This window comes from Eurypyga helias, unplaced genomic scaffold (genome assembly GCF_000690775.1).
Source record: "Eurypyga helias isolate BGI_N326 unplaced genomic scaffold, ASM69077v1 scaffold26407, whole genome shotgun sequence".
NCBI lineage: Eukaryota > Metazoa > Chordata > Aves > Eurypygiformes > Eurypygidae > Eurypyga > Eurypyga helias.
Window position 1 is genome coordinate 26,221 of NW_010262741.1, and position 24,872 is coordinate 51,092.

Genomic DNA, 24,872 nt, shown 5'->3' on the forward strand with positions numbered 1-24,872 from the left:
TCATGAGAAAGCTGTGAGAAAAGGTTCTTCATCATTTCCTCCGGAGGGTTAAGTTCAGATTCACTTTCCAACAGAAAAAGTGACGGCTCCGTGCTTCCCAGTGAACGTGAGCACCAGTTGTGAGTTACTTTTAGTGCACTGGAGCCAGCATCCTCCTCTCTGCCAGCTGTCTCCCGAAGTGGCAGGAGGAGGTGAGAGAAGGAAGGGCTTTCCATTCTCTGACCGTATCCTTTGCCTTTGGGCAGCGCCAGGGAATGGGTGTACGTGGTTGCAGCATGGTTATGCCGCGAGCACCAGCGATGCTGCTGAGCTCTCAGCAGTACTCCTTGCTGTTTGTTTTGTTTTCTTTTTACAGTGTTGATGCTACTAAAACTTAGTTCCTGGTACTGATTTCTGTGGGTTTGTTCCCTGAGCACATGAGTTTTCTTTTCAAGAAGGGCTGGCAGGGCTGGAATTGGTGCCAGCCGCCCACCCGCAAGAGCCGGGACCTTGCAGACCCCGAGCAGCGGAAGCTGCTGTGGGAATTGCATGCCATGAGAAAGGGGGAAACTCCGTAGGAAATACCGCAAGATCTTTGAGGATCCCGTGCGTGCTTGCCTCGAAGGCGTCTGGGGAGCTGTGGTAGGAGCAGATGAGAGCCTAGGTGCAAACCTTCACGTGTCTCTGGCAAGCCACCCTCTCCTCCCCCGACGCTGTCACTTCTTCAGGTACGTTCTTTCACGTTTGCTTCCTGCCCCCCTCTGTGGGAGGCGGGGGACACATACAGGTACTTCTGTTCTAGCCGACAAACAGGTTTTAGGGCCGTGTTTTTCCTGTACGGAGAACCACCGAGGCTTCCAGGTTTGTTCTCCTGTTGCAGACTGTGCGTCCGCCAGCTGTTGCAGCGGTAGCTCGGTGAATGGAGGATGCCAGAGCCCACCACTCCTACTCCTCGCTGCAACAGGGCTCTTTTCCATCCTGCCACTTCTCTCTCTTCCTGTTCTAGCCAGTACCCGCAGCCGTAGAAAGTGTCGATACTGCTGGCTTTTCGAAAGGAGTCAGGGTGATGGGTTTCGCTGTTTTGCGGTCCTCAGCTCGCACGTTGCAGTGCGACTGAAAGACACTAAGAAATGCGTGTCTTGCGTTGGGAATTTCATCTGCCCCTGCAGTCCTGTATGGGTGTGTGCTTAGAATCCTTCTACGCTTGAACACCTTCATTAAATGCAAAGCGCTGCACCCGACACTTCTGATCTCTGTGTATGCAGTCAGTGGAACTCTTCATTTGCACAAAACATGGGTCAGAGAATATTCTCTGAGCTACCCACCACCCGGTTCAACATTGGTAATCTTTACTAGCCTGTGTTCTCTCGTGTGTAGACTCTGTGATTTTAAAGCCCTCGTTCATTATTCAAGTAACACATGCTGTGTATTTCCCAGGAGTTAGCCTATTTTATCTTAGGATGGAACCAGGGTGGTGTGTTGATCTGCTCTTAAATTTCACTTTAATTTCCTGTGAATTTCAGAGTTGCTGGTTAATACCAAATATTGATCTCCTTTTTCCTGTGTGCATTTGTATTGTGGTCGCAGGTGGTTTTGTTTAAGGAATTGGTTGGTTGGTTGGTGGCTTGGTTTTGGTTTGGTTTTGTTTGGTGTTTGGTGAGGTTTTTTTTTTTTTTGGTGGTGGTAGTTTTTGATTAGTTGCAAACTTTGATAAGGGTAAGATTTTGTGGAGACACTAATAAAAGTCATTATAATTTTATCCTTTCGGTGCAAACCTGTCGGTAAGTCATTCCCATTATTGTCATTTTGTAAAAAGTTCTAAGCCATAATGACCTGGTATTTGATGGAATGAATGAGTACACGATACAGTTTTCATTGTAGTCCTTTAGCTGTCCTTACCTGTAGTTTTCAGTAGGTTTTTGGTCTCACTTGTCACAAATGCTGGGTGTGTATGTATGCCCACTCCGTATGAGTATGGGGAGAATTTACATTTCCAACATGCACCATAACATCCACTTGATCTATGACCTGCTCATGGGCTGCCGTAGGATCAGCCCACTGGCTGAGCTGAGGCTTTGCAGGTTTCAGATCTGGAGCGTGGTTAATTGAACCTGGTTTGTGGGGAAGATGTTGCTATAAATTTTCCAAAGCCGTGATGTTCTGCTGTTGCTCGAATGTGCCAGGCTCAGACGGCAGCCGAGGCTGCGACCGCCCTGCAGATGGGTAAGGAACACAGAATGCCCGGTTATCCATACGTACAGGGATACGCGTGCCTTGGTTAGAGTAACTCCCCCAATAAATAGGTGCTACTCTTTTTTCAGGAAAGGGTTATAAGAAAACAGAGGGCTGGAATTTCTTAATTGATCTCTTGAACTTCATCTTTTATACAGTAAATGTTTTATTGAATTACGTGTTGGGATTTTTAATATCTTTGTGTCTGTTCAGATTGCCGGTTATGAACCTACAGATTTGTACTAATTCATAATTTTAATTGTTTATGCAATAAAATAAGGAAAACTTTGATATAAATGACAACATGGGCTTTTTAGCTTTCTTTTTCGTTACTCTTCTGTTTGAAATAGAATAAATATTTGCTCCCCTAGCCAAGGCACCTTACAGTTTATTTCCAGATGTCTCCAGGCAGTTTTCTTCCTGAACCCCCATGCTGAGAGTAGAGCACAGCTGGGTCACACACCGCCGTGTGATTTCTCACCTTCCTGTTTTGTGCAGACCTTTTGCTTGGGACACAAACAGGACTAGAAGCTCAAATTTCATTATAGGAATTCTGTTTATTGTGGAGACATTTTCCTTTAAACTGGGGCTGTCCCTCAAACTCTCTCCTGCATATTTGTTTTTACTGGAAGCCTGTTCTTTATTGTAAGTACAGGGTGGGTATGGAGGCAATTGTGTGTTTTCTCAGCTGAAAGCATACAGTCTGCAGTCTAACCACAGAATCGTGGTCTTTCCTGCAGGCAGTGTAGCCTTTACAAGGGGGGGAAGGTGGCAAAAGAAGGGTAGTCACTTCACATCCTGGATATAACCGTAAACCCAGGACCAAGATTAGGACTCTCCCGCAGTATCATGTCTGTCTGCGTACATACGGTTTCACTGGGGCACGTACCACGTGCTAGAAACACGCTCTGATGTGATCTGTACCCATCTGAGGGTGAGGAAGAAAGAGGTCTTTGAAATGAAAAGCTTCTTAGATAATTTTTTTAGGCTCTTAAATTATTTCTTTTTTTCAAGATCCTCTATCTCCCAACTATCCCTCATTATTTTAAAGGGAACATTTGCAAGAGGAAGAGGTACTATTTGTGATATTTTGAAATAAGGAAGACGGGGGTTTTCCAGGATTTCAGTTGCAGTACCTCAGCTTGCAGAACACTTTCACTCCAGAAAGAGTAACTGGGGCTGTGCACGCGATGGGCTCAGCAGGGCGTTGGGCAGGAGGGGCTCTGAGCAGGCTCCTGTCATCTTCTGGTCAGCCACTGCAGGGCTTGCACGTGAAAAGAACCTCATCCATTTGAAGTAGTAACAGTAATAATAGTGTTACATCTTTACAGGGAGTCCGGGAGAGAAATGCAAGGGACACTCCCTTCTGATAAGCTTATTAATAATGATTAATAATAAGTTTATTAAGCTTGTTAGTGTAAACCAAGTGAAGTTTCCTTCTCCTTAAGATTTTAGTAAAAGCCAGTCCATATGAATAGAATCAGCAATAAACTGACCCTGTCCCCAGGTAGGAGCTTTCACCATCTGAAGTTGCATTAATCTGGGCGGAAAGCCGACGGAGCGGTGAGCTGTGCGCTTCTCTTCCGCAACAACAGGGAGCCAGGGATCTCGGAAACGTGCGGTATGGCAGATCCAAGATTTGATATTTCACATCTGAAAATCAAACTCTAATCCTTGCCCTTAGCGTCACCATGGCCACAGGGATGTTATTTATTTAGTCCAGGTTTTGGCTTAGCCTTGGACCGCCTCCCTGTTCCTGCTGGAGCCAAAAGTTTCCCATAGACCAGAATTTCTCCAAAAGCAGCAGAACGTTGTGGTGCACATCTTGCTGTGTAGAGTACTGACAGGGGGATGGAGGGGGGAAGGCAAAAGCTTTTTCTGGATGCCAGCTGACATGCTTCTGCAGGCACACAGAAGAAGGAGGTGTTGGGGTTTAGCGTCCCAGTTTTCCAGAGCCCCTCTTAAGAGCTGCAATTCAAACCAGATACACAGTTTTAGGACTTTTTTTTCCCCAATTTCCTTTTGTTAGAGTTCAAAGACATGAAATATCCTCTTCCTCACACAGTTGTATAAGTATGCTTCAATGTAGCTTGGTTTATAACCGCAAAATAAAAAAGCCGTCATATATATGGACATCTTCTGGTAGTTACTCAAAGGCATCCCATGGCTGATGTCAGACAGCAGAAATTTAGAGGCTTCTGGTGGTTCAAATGATAAAATTCAGTTTTACGGTTAAAGTAATCTAGCAGGTGGTTCTCCTCCTTACTCAGTTTTTTCTTTTTGTAGAAAGGAGTTGTAAATTTTCACGTATCAGTGTACTCTCAGGGTGTGATGTGAAAGTGGTTCCCTGTCCCTAGCACGTGCCTAGCACGGTTCAGACTTGAAACCAGGCTGCTCTCGCCTTTCTTCCTCACTTTCTCTGGCATTGCTGATAGACATTGGGGGATAGTTTTCCAAAATTTTCCCCCACTACCCACACCTCTGAAGCTTGCAAGGGATAGAGAAGTGTATTCCCTGCAAAATGCCTGACAGGTTAGAGCAGATCCCTGCTGTATTTCTGCTATAAGGCAAATAAGAATGGGGTTTGGATATTGGACACTTAACAGGTGTATTGAGAGAATAAAAAACCCCAAGAAAATGGTAGGTTAACTGTAATAATGTCAGTGAGAGGGATGAGATTCGAATGCTCTTGAAGAAAATACAAGGTAAGGTCGTGTGCCAGCAGTTGGCTTAAGGTTGTTTTGTCATCCCATAGTGAACTCATGACTGGTTTTGTGTAATATGCTAAACATACCTCTTTTTCAGATTTGAGTATGAACATCTGTGTACACTGAAGGTCCTCTCAGTAAAAAGTAGAGTGTACCAACATTTGTGTTAGGTCATAGTTTTATATATGAGACAGAGGCGTTCACATTTTTGTGTCTGGACAAAAGAAGCAGCAGCATTAACAATAATAAAACAATCTGACAGAATTACAGTAGCTGTGAAAGACAAGGCTAGCACCCTCACTGAAGTCTATGACTGTGGCCTGCAAACTACAGTGCTTTTGCAATATTTTACTGTTAGACTCGATTTCCCCACCCCCAGTTCTATGCATGCTGGTCTTTCTATGAAACTGTGGGTTTGTTTGTGCAAGGATACATGGTTATAACTACATACTGTAATTAAGAAGTGTTAGTATTGTTAAAGATCTTGGAGTATGTGGAATATTACACCAAACTGTCATGTTTTTGGATGCTGTATCGAGTTAAGTGCATTTGTGTGGGGTGTGAAAGCAGAGATTTGTCATGCCTGGAACGCGGTTGTGTCTGCGGGGGGCTGGTTCACACTGCTGAATACCCACGTCACTGCACGGGCACCCAGACTCCTGCCTACAGCCAGGTCCCCAGTCTGGGACCTGTGTGTCTCTGCTTACATGTAGAGAATGAATTTCCACTTCACGCGGAGCGTTGAAACATGGAAAGAACAGTCCCGTTTAATATCCTGGGAGGACGCTGCAGCCTGCGGGGCAAGGAAGACCTTGGTGCGCTGGAGTTTGGCGTCAGAGGAAATAATTCCCGCGTTTCCATCTTCGCACCAATATTTCTGACTAACTAGGAGTTTGCTGCGCTGAACAGCTGTCTGAAGTGGCAGTGGCTGCTCCAGCTGTGCTCGGAGTCTTCCTTTACCGTCCTTCCCCAGGAGAACAGAGCATCGCTGTACGTCTCACCTGCCTGGCTGCGAGCTCCCCCCTTGCTGCTCTCCTGGAGAAATATGGTTGGCTTACCAGAATGAAAGCCCACGCTTGTAACGGCACCCGCCAAGATACGCCTCCTCATACTGACTTTCTGTCAACATTAAATGTTAGCAAAAAAGCAAAGCCGAGCTGCTGCGTGACGTCTTGCAGACCTTCCTAGGAAAGACAGGTTTCGGAAGTCGCGTTCACCTCGCCAAGCCCCTTTGCTGAACGTGCTGCCCTTGGAGGTGACAGCCTATTACAACTTGCAGCTGTAGCAGCTCCTCCCCGAACTCCTCATTGTTTCCATCCCAGGGAAGTACGCAGCAGGCTGCAGGGTGTCCTGAAGCTATGGGCACACTCCTGCCCCCCAGGACGCCCCCGAAGATGCGACAGGCGTTTGCGTCTGCAGGTCAGCCCCATCCAGCCTGGGCAGAGGGGAAGCCCTGTGCTTTTGCACCGTGGGTTCTGCTTGTTGTTCCCGGCTTCTCGGGGAGCTGAGCGCGCCGCTCCTTTTCAGGAACCGCCCTGGCTTTGGGCAGTGGGGCTCTCGCTGTCAGATGCCAACGAGCAAGTGTTTGAAATGAATCCTCACGGCCAGCTTCTGTCTGAGATGATAAAAGCTAGAACAAACAGATTGAAACGGGCAGGAGTGGAGTTTGTAAAAAGTTAAGCCCTTCTGCTCCCCTTGTATCTGAACGTTCAGTCTCCAGAAGCAGCTCAAGTTACGAGTTCTGGAACGTGTCACTACATCGCGTTCAATTCCAGGAATTTAAAGAAGCTCCTCACCCCTGTTAGCTTGTAGCTTATTTGTTTAAGCCGTTGTTTCGGCATCCCCGACGTCTAAAACCAGACTTCCATAGGTGCCTGTCCCTGGACAGGCGAATGCCAGATGCTGGTGCTTTCCCGGGCTGATGTTAAAAGCAGTGGGAATGAAGAAAATGCTCAGGCAGAAACACAACTCCGCTCCGGAATGACTGTGCTGACTAGTGTATTAATAGTTAACTCCGCAGCCTCGATGATCTGAATCTCTTCCAGGTGACTGAGCGCAGCACTGTTTAGCTTCCTGCATTTGTCAGTGTGAAAATACGCGCCTGGGCTCCCTCGCCATTGTCCCGCCGTGGCTTTGCTTCCTGAGCCGGGGCAGCAGCCCCTCCTCACCCCATCTCCCCCCGCACACGCACCCCGTGTCGGGAGATACTGGATATCCACGGGGCCTGATTTTTTTTTTTTTTTAAAAGCCTTTTGGGATGATTTTTAAGTAGTCTGGGAATGGAGGAATTGGCATTTTCAGTTTCGCTGTCGGTGTTTCTCGTTTGCCTTCGGTCAGGTGATTCAGCCCTTGCTCTCCGCTCGTGAGTCGTGCTGGGGAGGGTGCGAGCGTGGCCGCGTCTTTGAGGTGAAGGTGGTAGGTGCTGAAGCGCGTGGTACCCGTCCTGCTGCCTGGTGGGACAAAGCCCGTCTGTTTGTCATAGGGAAGATCAGGAAAAAAAGCTAGGTGAGGTCGGGTGGGAATTTTGTGGGCGTAGTGTGAGTAACGGGAGTCTCTGTTGCCTTTGGTCCCAAAAAGCAGATCTTGAACAGTATTTTTCCCTGTGAAGCCCCGAAGGGTGTCTCCCCTTCCTAAGGAGTCTGCGGAAGAGAGGAGAGCAGCTACTGTTTGTGGGCTTAAACACGCTGTGATGGTGCCTTCTATGTCTGAAATCTCGAAGGTTTCGCAAATGAAAGAATAATGTAAAGCAAAAAGATATTGTCAGTTTACAATCTAAAGCAAAGCGGTGCATGTTACTGCTGCTTCGGACAGGCTTTGCTGTGCAAGAGGACTGTGTCCACCCCATTAATACCCAGTGCTGCAAAATTGTTTCCCTTTGAGATCAGTAGGCGATTCTGTTCACATACACAGAAGAACCAGGAGTGAAATCAGAAGAACAGGGAATGAAATCTCTTGCATGGTCCCTTTTTGTATCGTGAGATGTTTTCTTCTCCCGTTGGTACGATTTTTGGAGATTTCGTAATTTCTGAATGTGTTTTTAATGAGCTTTATCTTCTGGATTTTTTTTTTTTTGGTGGAGTGATTTGTCCTAGCTTTTCCCTAGGGTGAAAAGTCATTCTTATTTTTAAAAAGGAAAAATTAGAAGCTGTGTTCTTGATACTGCAGTATCATCTTAGGGTGCGAACCCTGCTGCTGCTCAGCAAAGTCCCGCGGGCTTGTTGCTGTGCTGCCACGTAACAGCTGGGTTGCAGGGAACTCGGTTGGCTTTGAGAGTCACACTTAGGTCTCTGGGTGTATAAGCCTTTTTTTCTTTTGCCTGTTTTTTTAATAACGTGAGACTGCAGTTATGGTTTTCAGTGGGTAATTGTCTCAGATGCACTATCTTTGAAATCATTTGCTCTCCTTTTCCACTCCATCTTCTTGTTTTCTTCCCACCCAGGCCTCCCCGTGGACCATCCTCAGGTCTCTTCCCTCGTGCTGAAGAGTCCCCTGGGCTTGAACCCGGCGTTTCAGGTGAACTTGAACGCAGCCAGCCAGGGTTCATCTCCTCTTCTGAGCCCTGTCCTCAGCGATGCTGGCGGTGGCAGGATAGAAGAGGACGACGAAATGAAACGTAAGGTAAGATAATAACGTGACTGAGAATTTATGTAACGAGGAAGGTGATGGTTTTGGGTGAGGAGCTGTGCCTGCTGGTTGGTCACTGAACGCTGATTGCATTGTATTTTGTGGTACAACACACCAGATAGTTTTAAAACCCAACTCTAGTTAGTTTTAACTCTAGTGTGAAGGAGTGCTACAACCCATGCAGTTTCATTTTTGTGTTTGCTTGACTAACTAGTGTGATCTTCGATGGATTTGGGTAAAAGCTGTGAGTGGAAATAGAATATTTTTGGAAAAGGACTGTGTTGCGGATCTGCTGTAGTCCATAATCCGGAATAATTTTCCATGTTTTTGTAAAGCTCTCCCTTGATTTTGAAATGGAAGTTCATAAAACTGACATTATCTCTTAATAATCTTGAAGAATAAATAGTATTTTACAGTAAGATCCAGTATTTGAGAATACGGTACTGACTACAGAGATGCCCTGTTGGTAACCCCTTTGCACCCAGCAGGTTTGTGCTTGTGCTCAGTAACAGGGCAGTTGTGCTGCGATGCCTGTTGATCGGTGTGTGTTCTTCCAGCGCTATCCAACTGACAAGGCGTACTTCATAGCAAAGGAGATTCTTGCTACAGAACGGACGTATTTAAAGGACCTGGAAGTTATTACAGTGGTAAGGGCTTTTAACTTGCTTTAATGCTTCTCCTTTTCTTAAAAGATTTGTAGTTGTTCATTTGGAAAAACTTGGAATTTCTTCAGGTAGCAGAAGAATAAAGTCCTGTGCTGAAGCATAGTCCGTGAGCCATGTAGCTGGTACCTTCCTTGTTCTGTAGGTCATGATGTGGGAGAGCAGGTGTCTTCTGGCCTTCCGTCCCTAGCTCCAATAGCTACATCGTGTGTCATTTTGCTCTCTTAGGCCAACTTCCTCTCCGGAAATTTGATACCAGGAACAGCCGAAAAACGTTTTGCATTCAGCTTCAGTGACAGTCATTGCCGTCAGCTCTACTCATAATGTAGCCTCTGCGGTATTCCTTGGGAAGCTTTTCTCTTTCTCCCCTCAGGTCGTGAGCGCAGATGAAAATTGTGAAGGGTAGTAAGGATCCATAGGGATCTGGGGAGTTCTGTCTTTTTTTGTGCTGTTTTTTCTTTCCCCTCCTTTCACCCAGCGTCGACAACTGCGTCCTTGTTCGGAGGACAGCTTGAGTTTCCAACTCTTCAAGAGCTTTTTGTTCATTTACTCCAGGTTTGAACACTGTTGCTTTTCTAGAAGCTATTTTTTTAATTTCATCCCAGAAGCTTGTCCCCCTTGCTGCTGTACGTCTTCAGCTGAGGTATTCTCTGCGGGTTCAGTGAGCCCCATCTCACTCACATTCCTCCTACAGGCTTCCCAGCACCTTTCCTAAAAGATGGGGAACATCTGGCGCCTCAGAGGATTTTTGTAATATTCACATCCTTGCCAGAAAGCGGGGGGCCGAGAGCGGTGTAAGGTGCAGCATGATGTCTCCAGCTACCGAGTACCTTGCACAGGGCTCCGAGTTGTACGGAAGAGCAGTCGTAGCTGTGCTGAAGCGAAAGCCGTGCTGTAACCTCAGCCGCGCGGTAATCGCCCCTAACGTAGAGCCGGTACCAGCCGTCCCGTCGTTGCACTGACACGTGCAGGTGCCCGGGGCCAGTAACAACGCTCGCGTTTGTCATGGTTGGCAAGCGACGAAATTACATCTCTTCATCTTTCCCAGATCACGTCTCTCATAAACCTTCCGTCTTCCGTCCTGCTGTTCCCTGTGCGCACGCTTTCTCCTCCCCGTCGCTGCCGGAGCAGACGTTTTCATGCTAGCGACTGATGTCTGACGCAGAAAATTTATCCTGATTTCTGGCTTTTCCGGCAGTGGTTTCGCAGCGCAGTCATCAAGGAGAACGCCATGCCGGAGGGCCTGATGACCCTGCTGTTCTCTAACATAGACCCCATCTATGAGTTTCATCGGGGCTTTCTGAAGGAGATTGAGCAAAGGCTGTTGCTCTGGTAAGCGTTAACAGTGCGGTGCACGGGCAGCGCGCGGGGAAACCTTTGCCCGTGTCCTCCCATCGAAACCGAACTTCATCTGTATTTGAACTGGTATTTCTGCTGACGTAGAATTAAGGAAAAAGTATTTCAGTAAGTCATAGTTTAAAAATAATGGCTAAATGCACTTTGCCCAGCCTGTTTTTCAAGCACTGCCTTGTGCATAACACCCTGTAGCCGCACGAACTGTATGCCAGACGAGGATGTTGGGAATCACGGAATCGTTTAGGGTGGAAAAGACCCCCAAGATCGCCGAGTCCAGCTGTTCCTACAGCCTAGCCTTAGAAAAGAGGAGGAACACAAGGGCAAAAAGATTACGTAGGTGTTTCTCCATACCTCCAAGTTAATGACTCTCCAGGTGAAAATCTAGGAAACACTTTTTGGTGGCTGAGAGTTTCGTTCTTGCAGCACGGTTTATTTCAAGGAGCGTGTCTTCAGTCTTTTAACCTCTGTGTTTCTTGCTTCGGACCCGAGATGTAATATGTGAGAATCTAATCACCGTTCAAAAGGAAATGGTTAATGTAAATTAAGCATGTTATGACATACATTCGGAAGTCTGAGAGGTGAAACTTGTGAGCTAGACTTTCACACAAATCTATTGCTAGTCCTTTCTCAGATTTCTAAGAATGGCTTGGCTCGGTATTTTATGCAGCTTCCATATTTACTGTTTTCAACCCAAACGGTGAAATGGGAATGTCAAGTGGCTAAAAATGGATAGAGGAGGCATTAATGTTAGTACTGCTTCCCTTAGTGTTACTAAAACTGTCCTTAAAGTACACAGGTACCCAGGAAGCATTTCTGAAAAGATTGTCTTGAAATACAGGGAAGGGAGGAAAATGAAATTTTTTGATCTCTCATGTCCTGCACCGTCTTATTTCATGTCCTTGTGTGTGTTTCAGGGAAGGAAGAACCAATGCTCAGATGAAAGGAGATTATCAGCGCATTGGAGATGTCATGCTCAGGAATATGCGTACTCTAAAGGTAGATTTAGGCTTAAAATAATGGCATCTCAGGGTTGTTGAGTCATTTCTTTCATTTTGTCAAGGATGAGAGTTCAAGGCTTAGTGTTTCCACTGCATTTGAAGTGACTTGCAAATAATTCTTGTTGATAAATAAATGAAAAAGAAAACATAGTATTTACAGCAAGGCTTCATACCAGTGTTGCTTATTTAACCATCGACATTTACCTTGAGAAAAGGTTGTTTATTGGTCATTCAGCAGAAGAAAAATTAATTAATCTTTTCTATATTTGGAGAACTCCAACTTTCCCCTATGGAGGCAGTTTCATAAGGTGGTTTAATTCCAAAATATTTACATGTTTTAACTGCAGAGTAGTTTCTGCTGAAACAAAGTCACCTTTATTTGGAGTAGAGCGCCTTCGTGGGACAGTTACACTGGTGCAGTTTTAGTGGAGTCATTATTCCATTAAAACCAGCGGCTTGAATGGGATCTGCTCTCAGCCCTGCCAGTATTTGACATTTCCTGCAGGCCTAGGCAAGGTGCTGCACAGACTCCTCTTTGGGCCCCGACTGGGAGCTGCCTGCCAGCTCCTTTAACAGATAAACCTAGATGAGGCCACCCTCCCGGCGTGCTTCTGCCTGTCCTCATGTTAAAAAGTCAGTAATTGATAAGAATTGTCTCCGAACAGCCAATAGTAATGGGGGGTGCTGCCGGCTGCTCTCGCCAGAGCAGAGGGAGGCAGAGCTGCAGGAGGTGGTGAAGAGAGGACAGCCAAGCAAGTAGTTTTATTTTAATACTGTTGGGGTTTTTAATGAAGCCATTGAAACGTACAGTGTTGCTAATGCTATTTTTGTCAGTATTTACGACAATATACGCAGTCTTGGATCATATAATCATCATCAGAGACAAAAGTAGAGAGGGGAGTGGATGTTTTTTCTTACTCACTGCGAAATCTATTAAAGACACTTTCCCTTTGATCCGAGTAATTTTTTTTGTTCAACTCAACAGGATTTTACCAGTTACTTGCAGAAGCACGATGAGGTCCTGACAGAACTGGAGAAAGCAACAAAACGCCTCAAGAAGCTGGAAATGGTTTATAAGGAGTTTGAGCTGCAGAAGGTTTGCTACCTGCCCCTCAACACGTTTCTGCTCAAACCCATCCAGAGGCTGATGCACTACAAGCTGATCCTGGGGAGACTCTGCAGGCACTACACGCCAGAGCACCGTGACTTTGCAGATTGCCGGAGTGAGTCAGCACTCGGCTGTATTCCTGTGGGGCAGGAACCCATTCCCATACAAAATGTTGCCCATACTCAGGGGGAAACAAGCATTGCATCTACAAATTTGATGTAAACGCCTTTTCCTCTATTCGGGACCTTCTTGCATGCAGCTCTGTGACATACATGGAAACTTTGATTTAGGTGGCTGAAAACACAACTGTGTAGTGAATACTGTAATTTAAATATCCTGGGGGAAAAAAAACAGAATGTACAGTAGAACAGCAGAAAACTGGCAGGAGGCAGCTTAACGAAAAAATAATATGTTTAGCTTACATTTTAAAATCAACCTTTTCTTTAAGGTTCTCAGTTCCAGGTTTCCCTACGCTTACGGGGCTCTGGTGCAGGGCTCCGCAGCTTTCTGCAACAGGTTGGAAATGGCCTTAACTGCCAGTGTGGAAAATGCAAAAGATAACTCCACTGTCAACTGTTCTCTTTGCAGTGCATGAACAGTTCTCCTGCATCCCAGAAAGTGTTTTTCTCGTGGTAATCTTGATGGATCTTAATGTTTCAACCAAACCTGGAAAGTTAATCCTTGCCTGCTTTTTTTTTTTTTAGCAGGGGAAAACGTAGGGTTTTTAGGAGCTCTTCATCATTTAAAAGCGAAAATGTGACAGAAAACTGCTCTGTAGTGTCAAAAGCTTGCACAGTAAATGCCATTCATTTATAAAGTCATCTTTGGCAGAAATCTTTAATTTTTTAATTTACTTTTGGATACATGGTAAATACTCTTTATATGTGCAAAATCCAAAATACCCAACAATCTCACAGAGCACAAGGGGCATGGTGAAGTTGCTGGCTAGTCTCCATTATGTCCCGAGGGAGCTATAAAACACGCTTTAAGAAGTTGGCAGTTGGAGCAGATGATGGTTGTAGGTGCCTTCCAGCTGAACTGCCTTGTTCTAAATCTGAACTAAATCTGGGTAAACGCTTCAGGGTCACTTTGCCAGGGAGCATATTGGCAGCATGTGTTGGTCTGCTCCGTTCTGAGCCCCTCGGTGCCGTTTTCCTTGCAGATGCACTGAAGGAGGTCACAGAAATGACGTCTCAGCTGCAGCACAGTCTCATCCGCCTGGAGAACTTCCAGAAGCTGACCGAGCTGCAGCACGACCTGATTGGCGTAGACAATCTCACGGCACCCGGGAGGGTAAGTACCTGTGCTTCGTTTTTAAACTTTTTTTAAAACCTTACTGGTTTTATCGCCAAGGAAGTGCCTTTCAGCCCTGTGTTTGCCATCACTGCCTGTTCTGTGGAAGAGAGGCTTTGTGTAGTTGTTTTGTAGTAGGCCCCGCAGGCATCCTGGTGATGTCCTAGGGGATGGATCAAAAATGCCTCTGCTTAGACTCTGGCTCACAGTTTGGCGTTCCCAGCGCAGCAGAGGCTGGGTACGCAGGGTACCGTGCTCTGCGTTGGAGCGTGAGGCGGTATGTCCTGTACTCAGTAGGAAACCCCCCGCCAGGTCTGCTCGTGTCTGTCCGCTGCCACCTCTGTCTGCGGACTGAGACCGCACGGAGAGCCTAGTGATGGGGAGCCACGCCACCGGGCAGATCCGCTGTGGGTGACTCTGTTCTTCCAGGGATTTGTTCAGTTCCTGCTTGGTGTTTTGTTTGTTTGTTTTTGCTAGATATACTGAGCATAAGTACAGGAGCATCGCATGTGCTTTTGGGATGCTATGGCAATCACTGCGGTGGGATGTAAGTGCCATAGGTGACTGCTGGTGTCCAGCAGGAACTTCACTCCCTCTCCTTCTCCCGCTTCACTGATTCCAATGCTGGCTGCAGCCAGGAGCTGATTCATGTCACAAACCAGAAGGAAAGGCGTCATCTGGCATTTAACAGATGTGTTGGCAATCATTGCTGGGCACCAATCAACTTCCGCATACCCTGGGATGGAAAAAAAACCCACCCCATCATCAAAATTCTCTGTGTTTGGGAAAGATCACGCTTTGCCTAACTTTTCATTTCCTGCTGCAGGAGTTTATCCGGGAAGGCTGCTTGTACAAGCTCACTAAGAAGGGTTTACAGCAGCGGATGTTCTTTCTGGTGGGTGTTGCTTCTGGTTTTCATAAACCCAACGTCTTCAAGATGAAGGTGTCATGAATGTGTGTTTAGGTGTGCTTGTGGTGAAAATGGGCAGTTGTAACCGGGAGCTCCCACCGAGGGATTTTCAGATGGAGCGTGGCCATGGCAATACTGTCTGGTCGGCTTGTTTCTGTAGTTCGAACAGAATCTTATGAATGACTGGCCTCTCTTGTAAGGAAATAAAGGAGTGGTTTCAAGGGAAGTAGGCCAAATTGACTGCAAAGTGGCCTTTAAATAACAGATCTTTAAAGATGTCAAAACGTACTTGGCCCTGCCTACCTCCTTCGGAATATTGATTGCATTCTCCCTGCCTTTTCCAGTTCTCAGATATGTTATTGTACACAAGCAAAGGCGTTACAGGGACAAATCAATTCAAAATTCACGGACATCTGCCTCTGCACGGCATGTTGGTAAGTGGCTTCAAGTTGCATGGGAGTGTTAAGGAAACGGAGGCTGTTCCTTCAGGGTAGGAGGGCCGAAGCCAGAGGCTGCTCCCAGGCCAGAGGCTGCTCGCGGTGGCCCTTCACGTGCCCCAGCCTGCGTGGCGGAAGCCTAATTCCTCCCATCCCATTAGCAGAACAGCTGGAGTGTACCCTTTGACCGTTCATTCTCACGCTGCTGAGAGAGGCTGATCTGGAAACAGGGATTTGTCCTGGCTTTTTTCCCCTAGGCAGATACTTGACCCTCCTGCCTCTCCACCTCCCTGTTCTAATGGGACTGTTCTTTCTGTGTTTGATTTGCAGCTGATAGTGCTCGACCCACCGGTAAGTGATAAGCTGAATCCTGCTCAGAGCCCTCCTTCTCTTGCCCCGTTGGATGTGGTGCTGTGCAGCTAGAGATGCAGCAGTAGGACCGCACGAGCTAGATTTCCATATAGAGCCAAAATAGACTTGAAGTAGGCGGTATTCCTAACAGAGTAGCCCGTTTTGCACTTGCTGCGACTGTGTGGTAATCGTATTGTGACCCAAATTCCTCGGCAGGCAAGGAGGACAGCCTTAGTGTTTGTCAGTCACCGAGTAGTGATGCGAGAAAACTTCTCTTTCTCTGCAGGTGGAGGAGAGTGAGAATGAGTGGGTCGTCCCACACTGCTTCACCATCTATTCAGCACAAAAAACCATAGTGGTGGCAGCCAGGTAATGGGCATTTTCCTCGCTTCCCTGTAGGTTCGATAAATACCTTCTCCAAAGAGCTGCTGTTGGGTGCAGAGCCAGGGGGGTCGTTCCACACATCCTCTGGAAAGCATGGCTTTGAAACAAAACAGGGCACTTCCCAACTCCTTCGGCAGCGGTGTGTTGTGGGAAGGAGTAGTTTGTCTTGGGGAGGGTGTGGGATTACACACAGCAGCAGCAGTAACACTGCCCTGGGGTTGTTTATAGTTGGTTGAGTTGCCAGTGTAAACAAGAGGAAGCAAGAGCCAAACCAAAAATCTAAACATACAGAGATTTGAGACACCCAGAAAGAATGAAAATCCAGAACATGCAAATGGATCTAAGGGGGAGAGTTCCTGCCTGGATCCCATAGATGAAGCTAGGAACAGAGAGGAAAAATTAAAGGCTGGCTTGGAGAGAAAACGGATCCTTGTCAGTGTAACTTGTCCCTGCACAGCACGTCTGTGTCTCTTTTCACTTGCTAGCTGAAATACACTCAGGGTATCTGCTGTGCCTCCCCGGATCAGCTTCAGGAGGTCTTGTCCCTCCCCAAAAGGCAGCTGGAGTTGGGTATGCCCAGAGTGCAGGATGGGAGCACCCAATCTCAACCTAAAATTTGTAGGATATTTTACTGCTTGATAACCTGTTCTTGATAAATAATCATGACTGAACATTTATAAACCGTAGTGCCACAGGAGCCAGTACTTTTGGTATGCAGATGTATTCAGCAAGCAGAACTTTGTTTTTTAATTCGAACCTAACCCCTCAAAACATAAATTATTTTTAAGATCAACTGCTTTAGCAGCTGCGAATCAAAAAGTGCTTGAACGCTTTTTAAATTTGGTAAAATAAATAAAGGCTTTCCCTTGTCGTAACTTAGACATAGCTCCGAGGGGGGTGTTTTTCTTACGTTACCTCTCCTACCTGTCAAAACCAGTTTGCTGCTGGGCGTAGGCTGTGTGGGGACTTTTCAGTCTAAATTAAAAACTTTCAGGAAAAAAAAAAAAAGACGGTTACCAGAGAAAGGCCACTGGACCCTCCCAAGCAAACACGAGAGTGTGTAACTGTATTTAGCACTTCAAAGAGCAATTGTGCACACAAGGAATGTAGCCAGAGGGGGAAAAAAGAAACGCTGTGGCTAAAGGAAAAGCTGACTGCATCCCGATGGCTGTAGATACACACCCAGGAGCTGTAAAGCTCCGACCCTGTCATCGTGGCATGAGCCACGTAACCCGTAATGGACACTGAGCGGTGACAGAAGTCCTCAACTTCCTGCACCCTGGGTTTTACAGGCTTGAGACGCAGGGCAAGTCCTGGATCTGCTGTAAAAGATGAGCTGTCTTTCAGGTGGTTGTGTATCCCTCGGAAATAAACATTTCTGGTATGGTTATCCCACCCATCTCCAAAATGCTTTTTGGAGTGAAAACCTGATTCTGTGTTTAAAATAACCCACCAGCTGCAAAGCACGCTGGCCTAGGCCGTGTAATTCCTCTCCTGATCCAATAGCTCCAGAGGGGGATATTATGTGACCCTCTGGTTGTCCATTCATTCCCTTTGCTGTAAAGTCTGAGGTCTTAATGGTTCTTTTAGCCTTGTTTTTGAAGGCTAAAGAGCAGAAGTGAAGGCTCTAGGAGGGCAGCTTCCTGCCTGGAAAGCTCATGCTTGTGTGGAATGTTTGTTATTTAACGGGAAGGGATTGCTTCTGGTATGGAGCAGCCACTTGTGCCGGCCTTCAGCAGCCCGGCCCTGGGTCACGGCTCCAGGCTGGTGTGGTCTCCATTCGCACCACGTGTCTTGCAGTACCCGCCTGGAAATGGGGAAGTGGATGGAAGACCTAAACATGGCAATTGAAATGGCCAAGAAATCTACCGAGAAATCCAACATGCTCCTGGAAAACTCCGTGTGCAACCGCTCCAACAGTAAGTGGTGTTTCCTACCTTCTTGGAAAGCGTCAGCTGTCATCTCCCTTTCTTTTTTCCTATTGTGAATTTGATGGCATAAACGGAGTATTTTTATAATTCATAGGGTAATGGAGCGTGAACTGTGCTTCTGTTTTGTTTTAATCAAGAGGTACACGCTTGTCTTCCTAGACTGATGGTCCTTTACACACAGCAGAGATGCTCCAGTTGCAGAACTGTTAATTTTGTAAGGTCCTTATTCATCTCTTACATGGATTTTTCTCAGTTTAACCATGCAGTGTATTTTCTTGTCCAGAAATGTGGTGTCTTTGGAGATCAGCTTTTCTAGCCCAGCATTCCTGTGCCTGTCTCCGGTGGCGTTGCAGATGGGCTGCAATGTGCAGCATCCCTTCTCATTCCTCGCTCCGAATCGACGGCAGATGAAGCGTGGGGGTGTTGGGTTGGTTGGTTTACAGAGTGCTGACTCAGCTGCCCCCCAGCAGAGCTGAGCAATGAAAGCCAAAATGATCTGCTCAGAGTGGCCTTTTAGGACCTGTGTGACCAACTCAGGTTGCCGTATTTTAAAAGTGGACCATTTTTTCTTAAACTGCTGCCAAATTCTCCTCCCCCAGGATCCTCTGATGAGGTCTCTCTAGAACAGGAGTCCGAAGATGACATACACTCTTCTCGTAGCTCCTTGGACAGGCAGAGCCACCACCGTGCCAACACAACCATGCACGTGTGCTGGTACCGCAACACCAGCGTCTCCATGACTGACCACAGTGTGGCTGTCGAGGTACCTGCCGGCCGCAGCTCTCGCCTCTCGCTGTCCGTCCTGGCTCGCTCGGCCGCTCCGCCTCCCGCGTCGCCTTCCTGCGTCCGTGGGGGAGCGTGGGCCCTTGAAAGGCCGCCGCGCGCTCGCCCCTCTCCATGCATGCCTGCACGTCCACGTACACGCGCTCCACTCTCCTCGCAGCAGGGCTTTGCCTCCGCAACGGCACCGCAGGAGGGAAATTTTCATGGAAACCCGGGAGATCCTAGGACCATGCCTTTGGGTTTCATCAGCCTTGCTGGAGGACGTTACCCATCCGTGATGTTCTCCTTTAGCGCTGCTGTACCGCACCTACAGTTAGGAAGGGTGTTCTAAGCGCAGTGGGAACGCGACTCCCCTGCCCTCGCCGGCGGCAGCGAGCAGCAAACAGGAGGGTCAGGTTACGCCCAACAGATTTATGACGCGCCCGCTGAGCTGCTCTTACCTCGGGCCTTACCACGCGGCATGGCTTGATGCGGCACCGGCGGCAGGGTTTGGTACTGAACCCTGCTGATTCCGAGATTTTTCCGGCGCTCCTTACGCGGAGCGCCGCTTGCACCGGTGCTACGGTTTCGCTTTAGGCAGTAGTTTGGCAGGTCAGCTGGGGAGCACACCCTCCTTGGCAGCTGGCATGCTCGGAAGGCTGCCAGAGGTGGGAAGGACCCTAAATACCATGAAGAGAAAAAAGAGGTCACTAACCAGACAAACAGCAGCGGGGCAGGGCGCTGCCGCCGAGTAGTTGTACCTTCCTGCCTTCCCTGCCCTGTGCTAACAGCACTTGGTTAATGGAAGGAGCGAAAAGCTGGGCACGGAAGCTCCTGGGTTTTGGTGGTGTGGGAGCGTACGGGTCGGCTCAGTGAAGGAAGTCCTGGAGGTGTTACCTTGGCTTGGGGTCCAGAGGTTGGGCGCTTCAGCTGGCAACGCAGGTGGTTTCCATGGGAGGGCAGAAGCCTTCCTTTCCCTGCCCATGTCCTTGTGAAGGGCACAATCCCGCTGTTCTGTACTCGGACAATGAGGCCTCTCTGGGATTAAACATGTGAGTTCTTGCAGCTTCCTCTTGCTTTGATCTGTTCCATGTTCTAACATCATCATTTTTTTCCACAATCCATTTTCCTTTAACAGACGCCTCTCTCGCATCACTTCTCTTATCCTAACGTTCTGTTTTTGTCTCTCTCCCCCTTTTCTCTGCTCAGTTTTCTGCTCTCTTGCTGTTTCTCCAGAGCTTCCTCCTCGCTATTTGCTGGGCCAGGCCCAACGGCCCAACACAATCACCCATGTTTGTTGGTACCGGAACCAGAGCCTATCCCTGTCTGATTACCTGTGCATGATCCAGGTAAAAATGCCTCTCAAGTTCTGCGCTGGTGGGGAGGAGCCACGGGATGCCAAGGAAAATGTACCGCTGCTCGCTTCGGCATCGCTCGGCGAGCCCGTTGCTGCAGGATTTCCCCAAATGGTTCTGTGTGTAAACCTGCTGTGTGGCCCAACTTTTGCTCGGATTACAAAATCAGGCTGCTGTCATTCTGTGCCGTAGGTTTCTTTATCCCAACGCCCAAGCGCTCGGTGTCGAACGCTCGGCAGCATTCCACGTCCCTGCAGCCTGCTTGCCATGCCGGGCTTGGCTTCGCCCAGCTGCCACACGTAGCTCGGCTGCACCTCTGCCTCCCTCTGTCTCCTCCTCTGCTTTTTCCTCCTCACGCTCTGCGTCCGACGTGGCTTTTCCGCACGTGAAAAAGGGACGGGCAGCCTCGCGGCTGTCGCCGTTCCCCGACTGCGAGCCGCAAAGGAGGGTGGTGGCTGGAGGGATGAGCTGGCGGCGCTGCGGCGAGCGCTGAAACATAAAGGGGAACCTGCTGTTAGTGGGGAACCCCCCCCCAGTGTCACAGCAGCTGGTTGTGAATTAGCGAACACAAAGTCCCTCAGGCACCCTGTGAGTATCTGGGAGGCCCCTTAGGACAGGGAGCGAGTGCAAAGCGGTTCCAGCAGCAGCCTCCAGCTTCTCCCTGCGGGTTGCTCCAGGAGGGACAGCGACCCGCGGTTTCATGGTACCTTTGGGTTTTGTTCTGTGCTAGAACCAGCTCTCCGGATACTTGCTGAGGAAGTTCAAGAACAGCAACGGCTGGCAGAAACTGTGGGTCGTCTTCACCAACTTCTGCTTGTTCTTCTACAAAACGCACCAGGTGAGCCAACGTCGCCGAGCGAAGCTGCGCCTGGGCTGTGCCCCCGCCGGGCCGCGGCTCTGCTCCGCTGCAGCTCGCTGGTGTTGGGAGAGCAGCAAGTGGAACAGGAGGTGGTTGGTAACGCCGCCGGTCTCTGCGCGCCCGCAGGCCCTTCCTGCAGGCTAACGAGGATTTGGGGTTCTGCTAACGGTGCTGACCCTCGTCTATTCGGGCTTCGTGCCTTGAGGGCTCCTTCTCTTCTGGGAGGGATCTTTTAACTGGTGGGTCGGATCTGTGCTTGGAATTCTGGAGAAAGTGGGAGGAGAGGGAAGCGGGGAGCCCAGGAGGCAGCAACAGGTGGGGGAATAAGCGGAGAGCCCAGGAGGCAGCGACGGGTGGGGGAATAGAGGCAAATAACCCTAAAAACACTGAGTTGGGGGAAGGTTTCGCTCTAAGCTGTCAGAGGATCTCCCCTCAACAAACCCAGAAAGAGCTCACCCCTACGAGGGAGCGAGCGTGCGTGGGACGCGTTGCGTGCCTGGGGACGCCGTGCACTGAGGGCTGGGCTGTTGGACTGTTCCAGGACGATTATCCCTTGGCCAGCCTCCCGCTGCTCGGCTACGCAGTCAGCTCCCCTGCGGAGGCAGACGGCATTCAGAAGGATTACGTCTTCAAGCTGCAGTTCAAGTCCCACGTGTATTTCTTCAGGGCTGAGAGTAAATACACCTTTGAGAGGTAATTTTCTGTTTTCTCTGCCTTGGTCTATAACTGTTAACTCACTGGTCCATCAGCCAGAGCTCTCTCTGTCCTCCTGATTCCCTCCTCGTCACCCCACAGCACATTCTTGGTAGCGGAGCTCCCTGCTGCCTCTTACGGACCGTGTTTGGGGTGCCCCCGCTGCCAGAACCGTCCTTGCGGGGAGAGCTGGAGGTTACACCTGGAGCTGCAGGCTCAGGAGTCTGGGGCTTCCCAGGGGCTGGAGAGCAGCATGGTGGAAGGGCTGAGCTGCTATCCTGGGTCTCAGCCATCAGGTTTTGGGGTTAGTGGGAGTTCTGGTGGGAATACTGTGGGTTTTTCCTCTCAGTCTCTGGCAGTGGGAGTTACACAGGGCTGAGAGCAACGAGTGGGGCTGTACGTGGGGGGCTGAGTGTTTCCCGTGTCCTTTCTTGCCAGGTGGATGGAGGTGATCAAGAGAGCCACCAGCTCCCCAGCCAGGTCGAGCCTGCTGCTTCCGAAGGAGGAGAAGGAGAGTCACACAGACTGAGGCGCGGCAGAGCTGGATCTCTGCTGTGAACATCCACCAAAGAGGCAGGTGGAGACAGGAGTCTCTGGAGTTGATAAGGCAAAGAACCAGGAAGCTCATTTCCACCTGCTATGGAAAGTGGGAGCAGGGGAGTTGCAGATGGGGATCACATCCATTCCCAGCGGTACAGAAGAGAGTCAAGTCTGTTCCAGCTGAACCTACTCAAAGAGAACCCAACAACGGCAGAGCCGCAGCGGCACACGCATCGTGGGAGGTTTATCGCTCCGGTTGTACCTGTACAGTAACAGCCTTGCCTGCCCTGGAGGCAACTGCCGCCTTGGTTTTACACTTTGGCTGGACGGTCAGCACATACGGGAGAGAAAGGGTGGCTGGCAGCGGTGCGAGGGGCTCGCTGGCTCCCGAAATTCCCTTCCCCTGATGCTCGGCATGGCTGGCTACATGGCCGCTCTCGCTGTGGCTAACGCCAGCCTCTGGGGGAGCCTCGGGCGTGTTGGTGAAAGACAGTTCGCTGTGAGCAGACAGCACAGCTCTCCTAGAACAACCCTGATCCTCGGGGACTGCCGGGGCAGCAGGAGGTCAAAGCTCCGCGGAGCTGGTGAGGGTTCGGTGCGTTGTGGGTGGGTACAGGTAGGGTGCATGGCTTTTCCTCTCAACTCTGCTCTGGCGCGTGCCAAGAGCGCCGATGGCTGTCGTATCGCAGCTCCAGCGTTTCTTTATCCTGCAGCAGGCATCACTTAAGGCATGGGATGGCAAACGCTCTCCACCCTGATGCGGGCCGTGTTCTCAAGGCACCTGAGCAGTACGGGACAACAAGCTTCTCCAAGAGTCACTGTTGCTTGTCTCACACAGACTTCTGAAAATCCCTGTTCTTACCTTTTAATCTGGGGTGGGATCCACCTTCCGCTTCTCACAAAGGTGTCCAAGTCACTGGATTCCCCATGCCGCGTCAGCGTCGTGGACTCCATTAAATCTCGGTGTTAAACCTGCAGCGGCTGCGGTTGGTTCTGTTTCTGTCGAGCCCTCACCTCTGGTTGCCTCCGCAGAAGGACTGCGATAAGCCAAGTGCCACAAGATGCTGTTGGACGTAGCTTTGACGGGCTCTGGGGACTCTGCTTTTCCGTTAGATAGACGAGTAGTTGTGTGCTAGAAGAAGGAACAACAAAGTGGAGTAGTGAGAGGAAAAGGAAGGTGTTGCATGTTGTGAGGATGGAGGAACGTGGAAATTCGTGGGAGGTAGAGGTCAGCATGTGCACGCTCCGAGGCTGCTTCAGGTCATGGTCTAACACACACACGGGATGAGGACTGCAGGGAGGGGGTTCCAGGGGGATTTTCCAGGCTGCTGGCTTGGCATTCCCATCGTGGCTTGGCTGGACATCAGGAAGAAAGATGGGCGGCTGCAGATCCGGCCTTCGCCACCACTGTCGCAGTGACCGTCGTCCTGGGGGTGTTTTTTTAACTTATTAGTCTCTTCACTCTTGTAAGTAACTGGTAGGGGTGCAGCTGCGGCTTGGCTGGCTGGTCTGACGCGCCGGAACGTGACTGTTGGAAGTAAATAGCATCTTGGTGTAAAACGCTCTCGGCCTCTTATTCCTGAGCCCGCTGTCCCTGCCCTCGCTCGGGGGAAGGCAGGCGCCACCTGCACAGCCGCGTCGCCTTTCCTCGGCCGTGAGAGGCTTCGGGCGGTTGATCAGCGCGTCTCTGCGTCACGTGGCTTTCCTGGATGAGCAGTGCTGCTCCTCTGTCACGGTCGCATGCTGGAGTCGCCTAGCCGGAGTGCCTTCCTCTTTCCGAGGAAGGCTCCATGCAGCTACTGCCCTTGGCTGGCCTCCTGCCGGAAGCTCTGCGGAAGCAAGATGCAGTCAGGAGCATTTCTACAGCAGAGATCTTGCGTCTTTGCTGCGAAGGTGAGCAGTTTCCTTAACGAGCACAAGGAAAGACCAGAATACCACTGGTCCGTCATCGTTAGCTTCTCGCTGGCAGGATGTGTGTTCAGGGAGAGATGAACTCGTGCTCTTGGGCCTCGTGGCCTGTTACTGGCCATGGTACCATTCAGACAGGGGTAATGGCTTGAAGCTGAAAGTGGGGAGGTTTAGATTGGACATCAGGAAGAAGTTCTTCCCAGAGAGGGTGGTAAAGCACTGCGACAGGTTGCCCAGAGAAGCTGTGGATGCCCCATCCCTGGAAGTGTCCAAGGCCAGGCTGGATGAGGCTTGGAGCAACCTGGTCTAGTGGAAGGTGTCCCTGCCCATGGCAGGGGGGTTGGAACTAGATGGGCTTTAAGGTCCCTTCCAACCCAAACCATTCTGTGATTCTATGATTTCAAAAAGCCGTCACTCCTGGCAAATACAACCCCTTTTCCCAGCTTCCCGCAGACTGGCCAGCTGCCCTTCGCTCAGCGTAACCACGTCCTGCTTCAGTGCTCAGGCAATCAGGAAAAGTCCTTCCCACCACGTGCTTAGTGCAACCCGCGGGAGCTGTTCGTGAGTGCTCCTCTGCCTCCCCCGCTTACCCGAGGGACTCGGTTACACCGGGCTGTTCACCTCCCTCTTCCCGAGTGCCCGCCTCACCGCAGCACGATCCCGCTGGTGCCAAGGTGCAGGTACAGGCAGCGCTCGGTGCCCGGCTGCGAGCGGAGCGCTGCTGGTGCACAGTGCGGCCAAGCGCTCCGGCCGGGAGGGTTACAGTGACAGCTGGGGAGGAA

At 49.5% G+C, this 24,872-nt stretch overlaps 1 protein-coding gene across 1 annotated transcript in view; it reads left to right on the top strand.

Annotated features, from left to right (window-relative positions):
- The window catches only part of FARP2 (FERM, RhoGEF and pleckstrin domain protein 2), a gene marked incomplete at its 5' end in the record, with an annotated part of 46,987 nt that extends 24,816 nt beyond the window's left edge, over positions 1–22,171 (top strand). The window contains 14 exons of the mRNA XM_010155835.1: positions 8,359–8,537; positions 9,101–9,190; positions 10,404–10,537; positions 11,476–11,557; positions 12,545–12,782; positions 13,830–13,960; positions 14,787–14,855; positions 15,215–15,304; positions 15,945–16,027; positions 17,843–17,961; positions 18,573–18,736; positions 20,821–20,928; positions 21,491–21,642; positions 22,081–22,171. Of these exons, the coding sequence (XP_010154137.1) occupies positions 8,359–8,537; positions 9,101–9,190; positions 10,404–10,537; positions 11,476–11,557; positions 12,545–12,782; positions 13,830–13,960; positions 14,787–14,855; positions 15,215–15,304; positions 15,945–16,027; positions 17,843–17,961; positions 18,573–18,736; positions 20,821–20,928; positions 21,491–21,642; positions 22,081–22,171 (1,730 nt within the window). The remainder of the gene's footprint in view (positions 1–8,358; positions 8,538–9,100; positions 9,191–10,403; positions 10,538–11,475; positions 11,558–12,544; positions 12,783–13,829; positions 13,961–14,786; positions 14,856–15,214; positions 15,305–15,944; positions 16,028–17,842; positions 17,962–18,572; positions 18,737–20,820; positions 20,929–21,490; positions 21,643–22,080) is intronic.
- Positions 22,172–24,872: the final 2,701 nt, after the last annotated feature.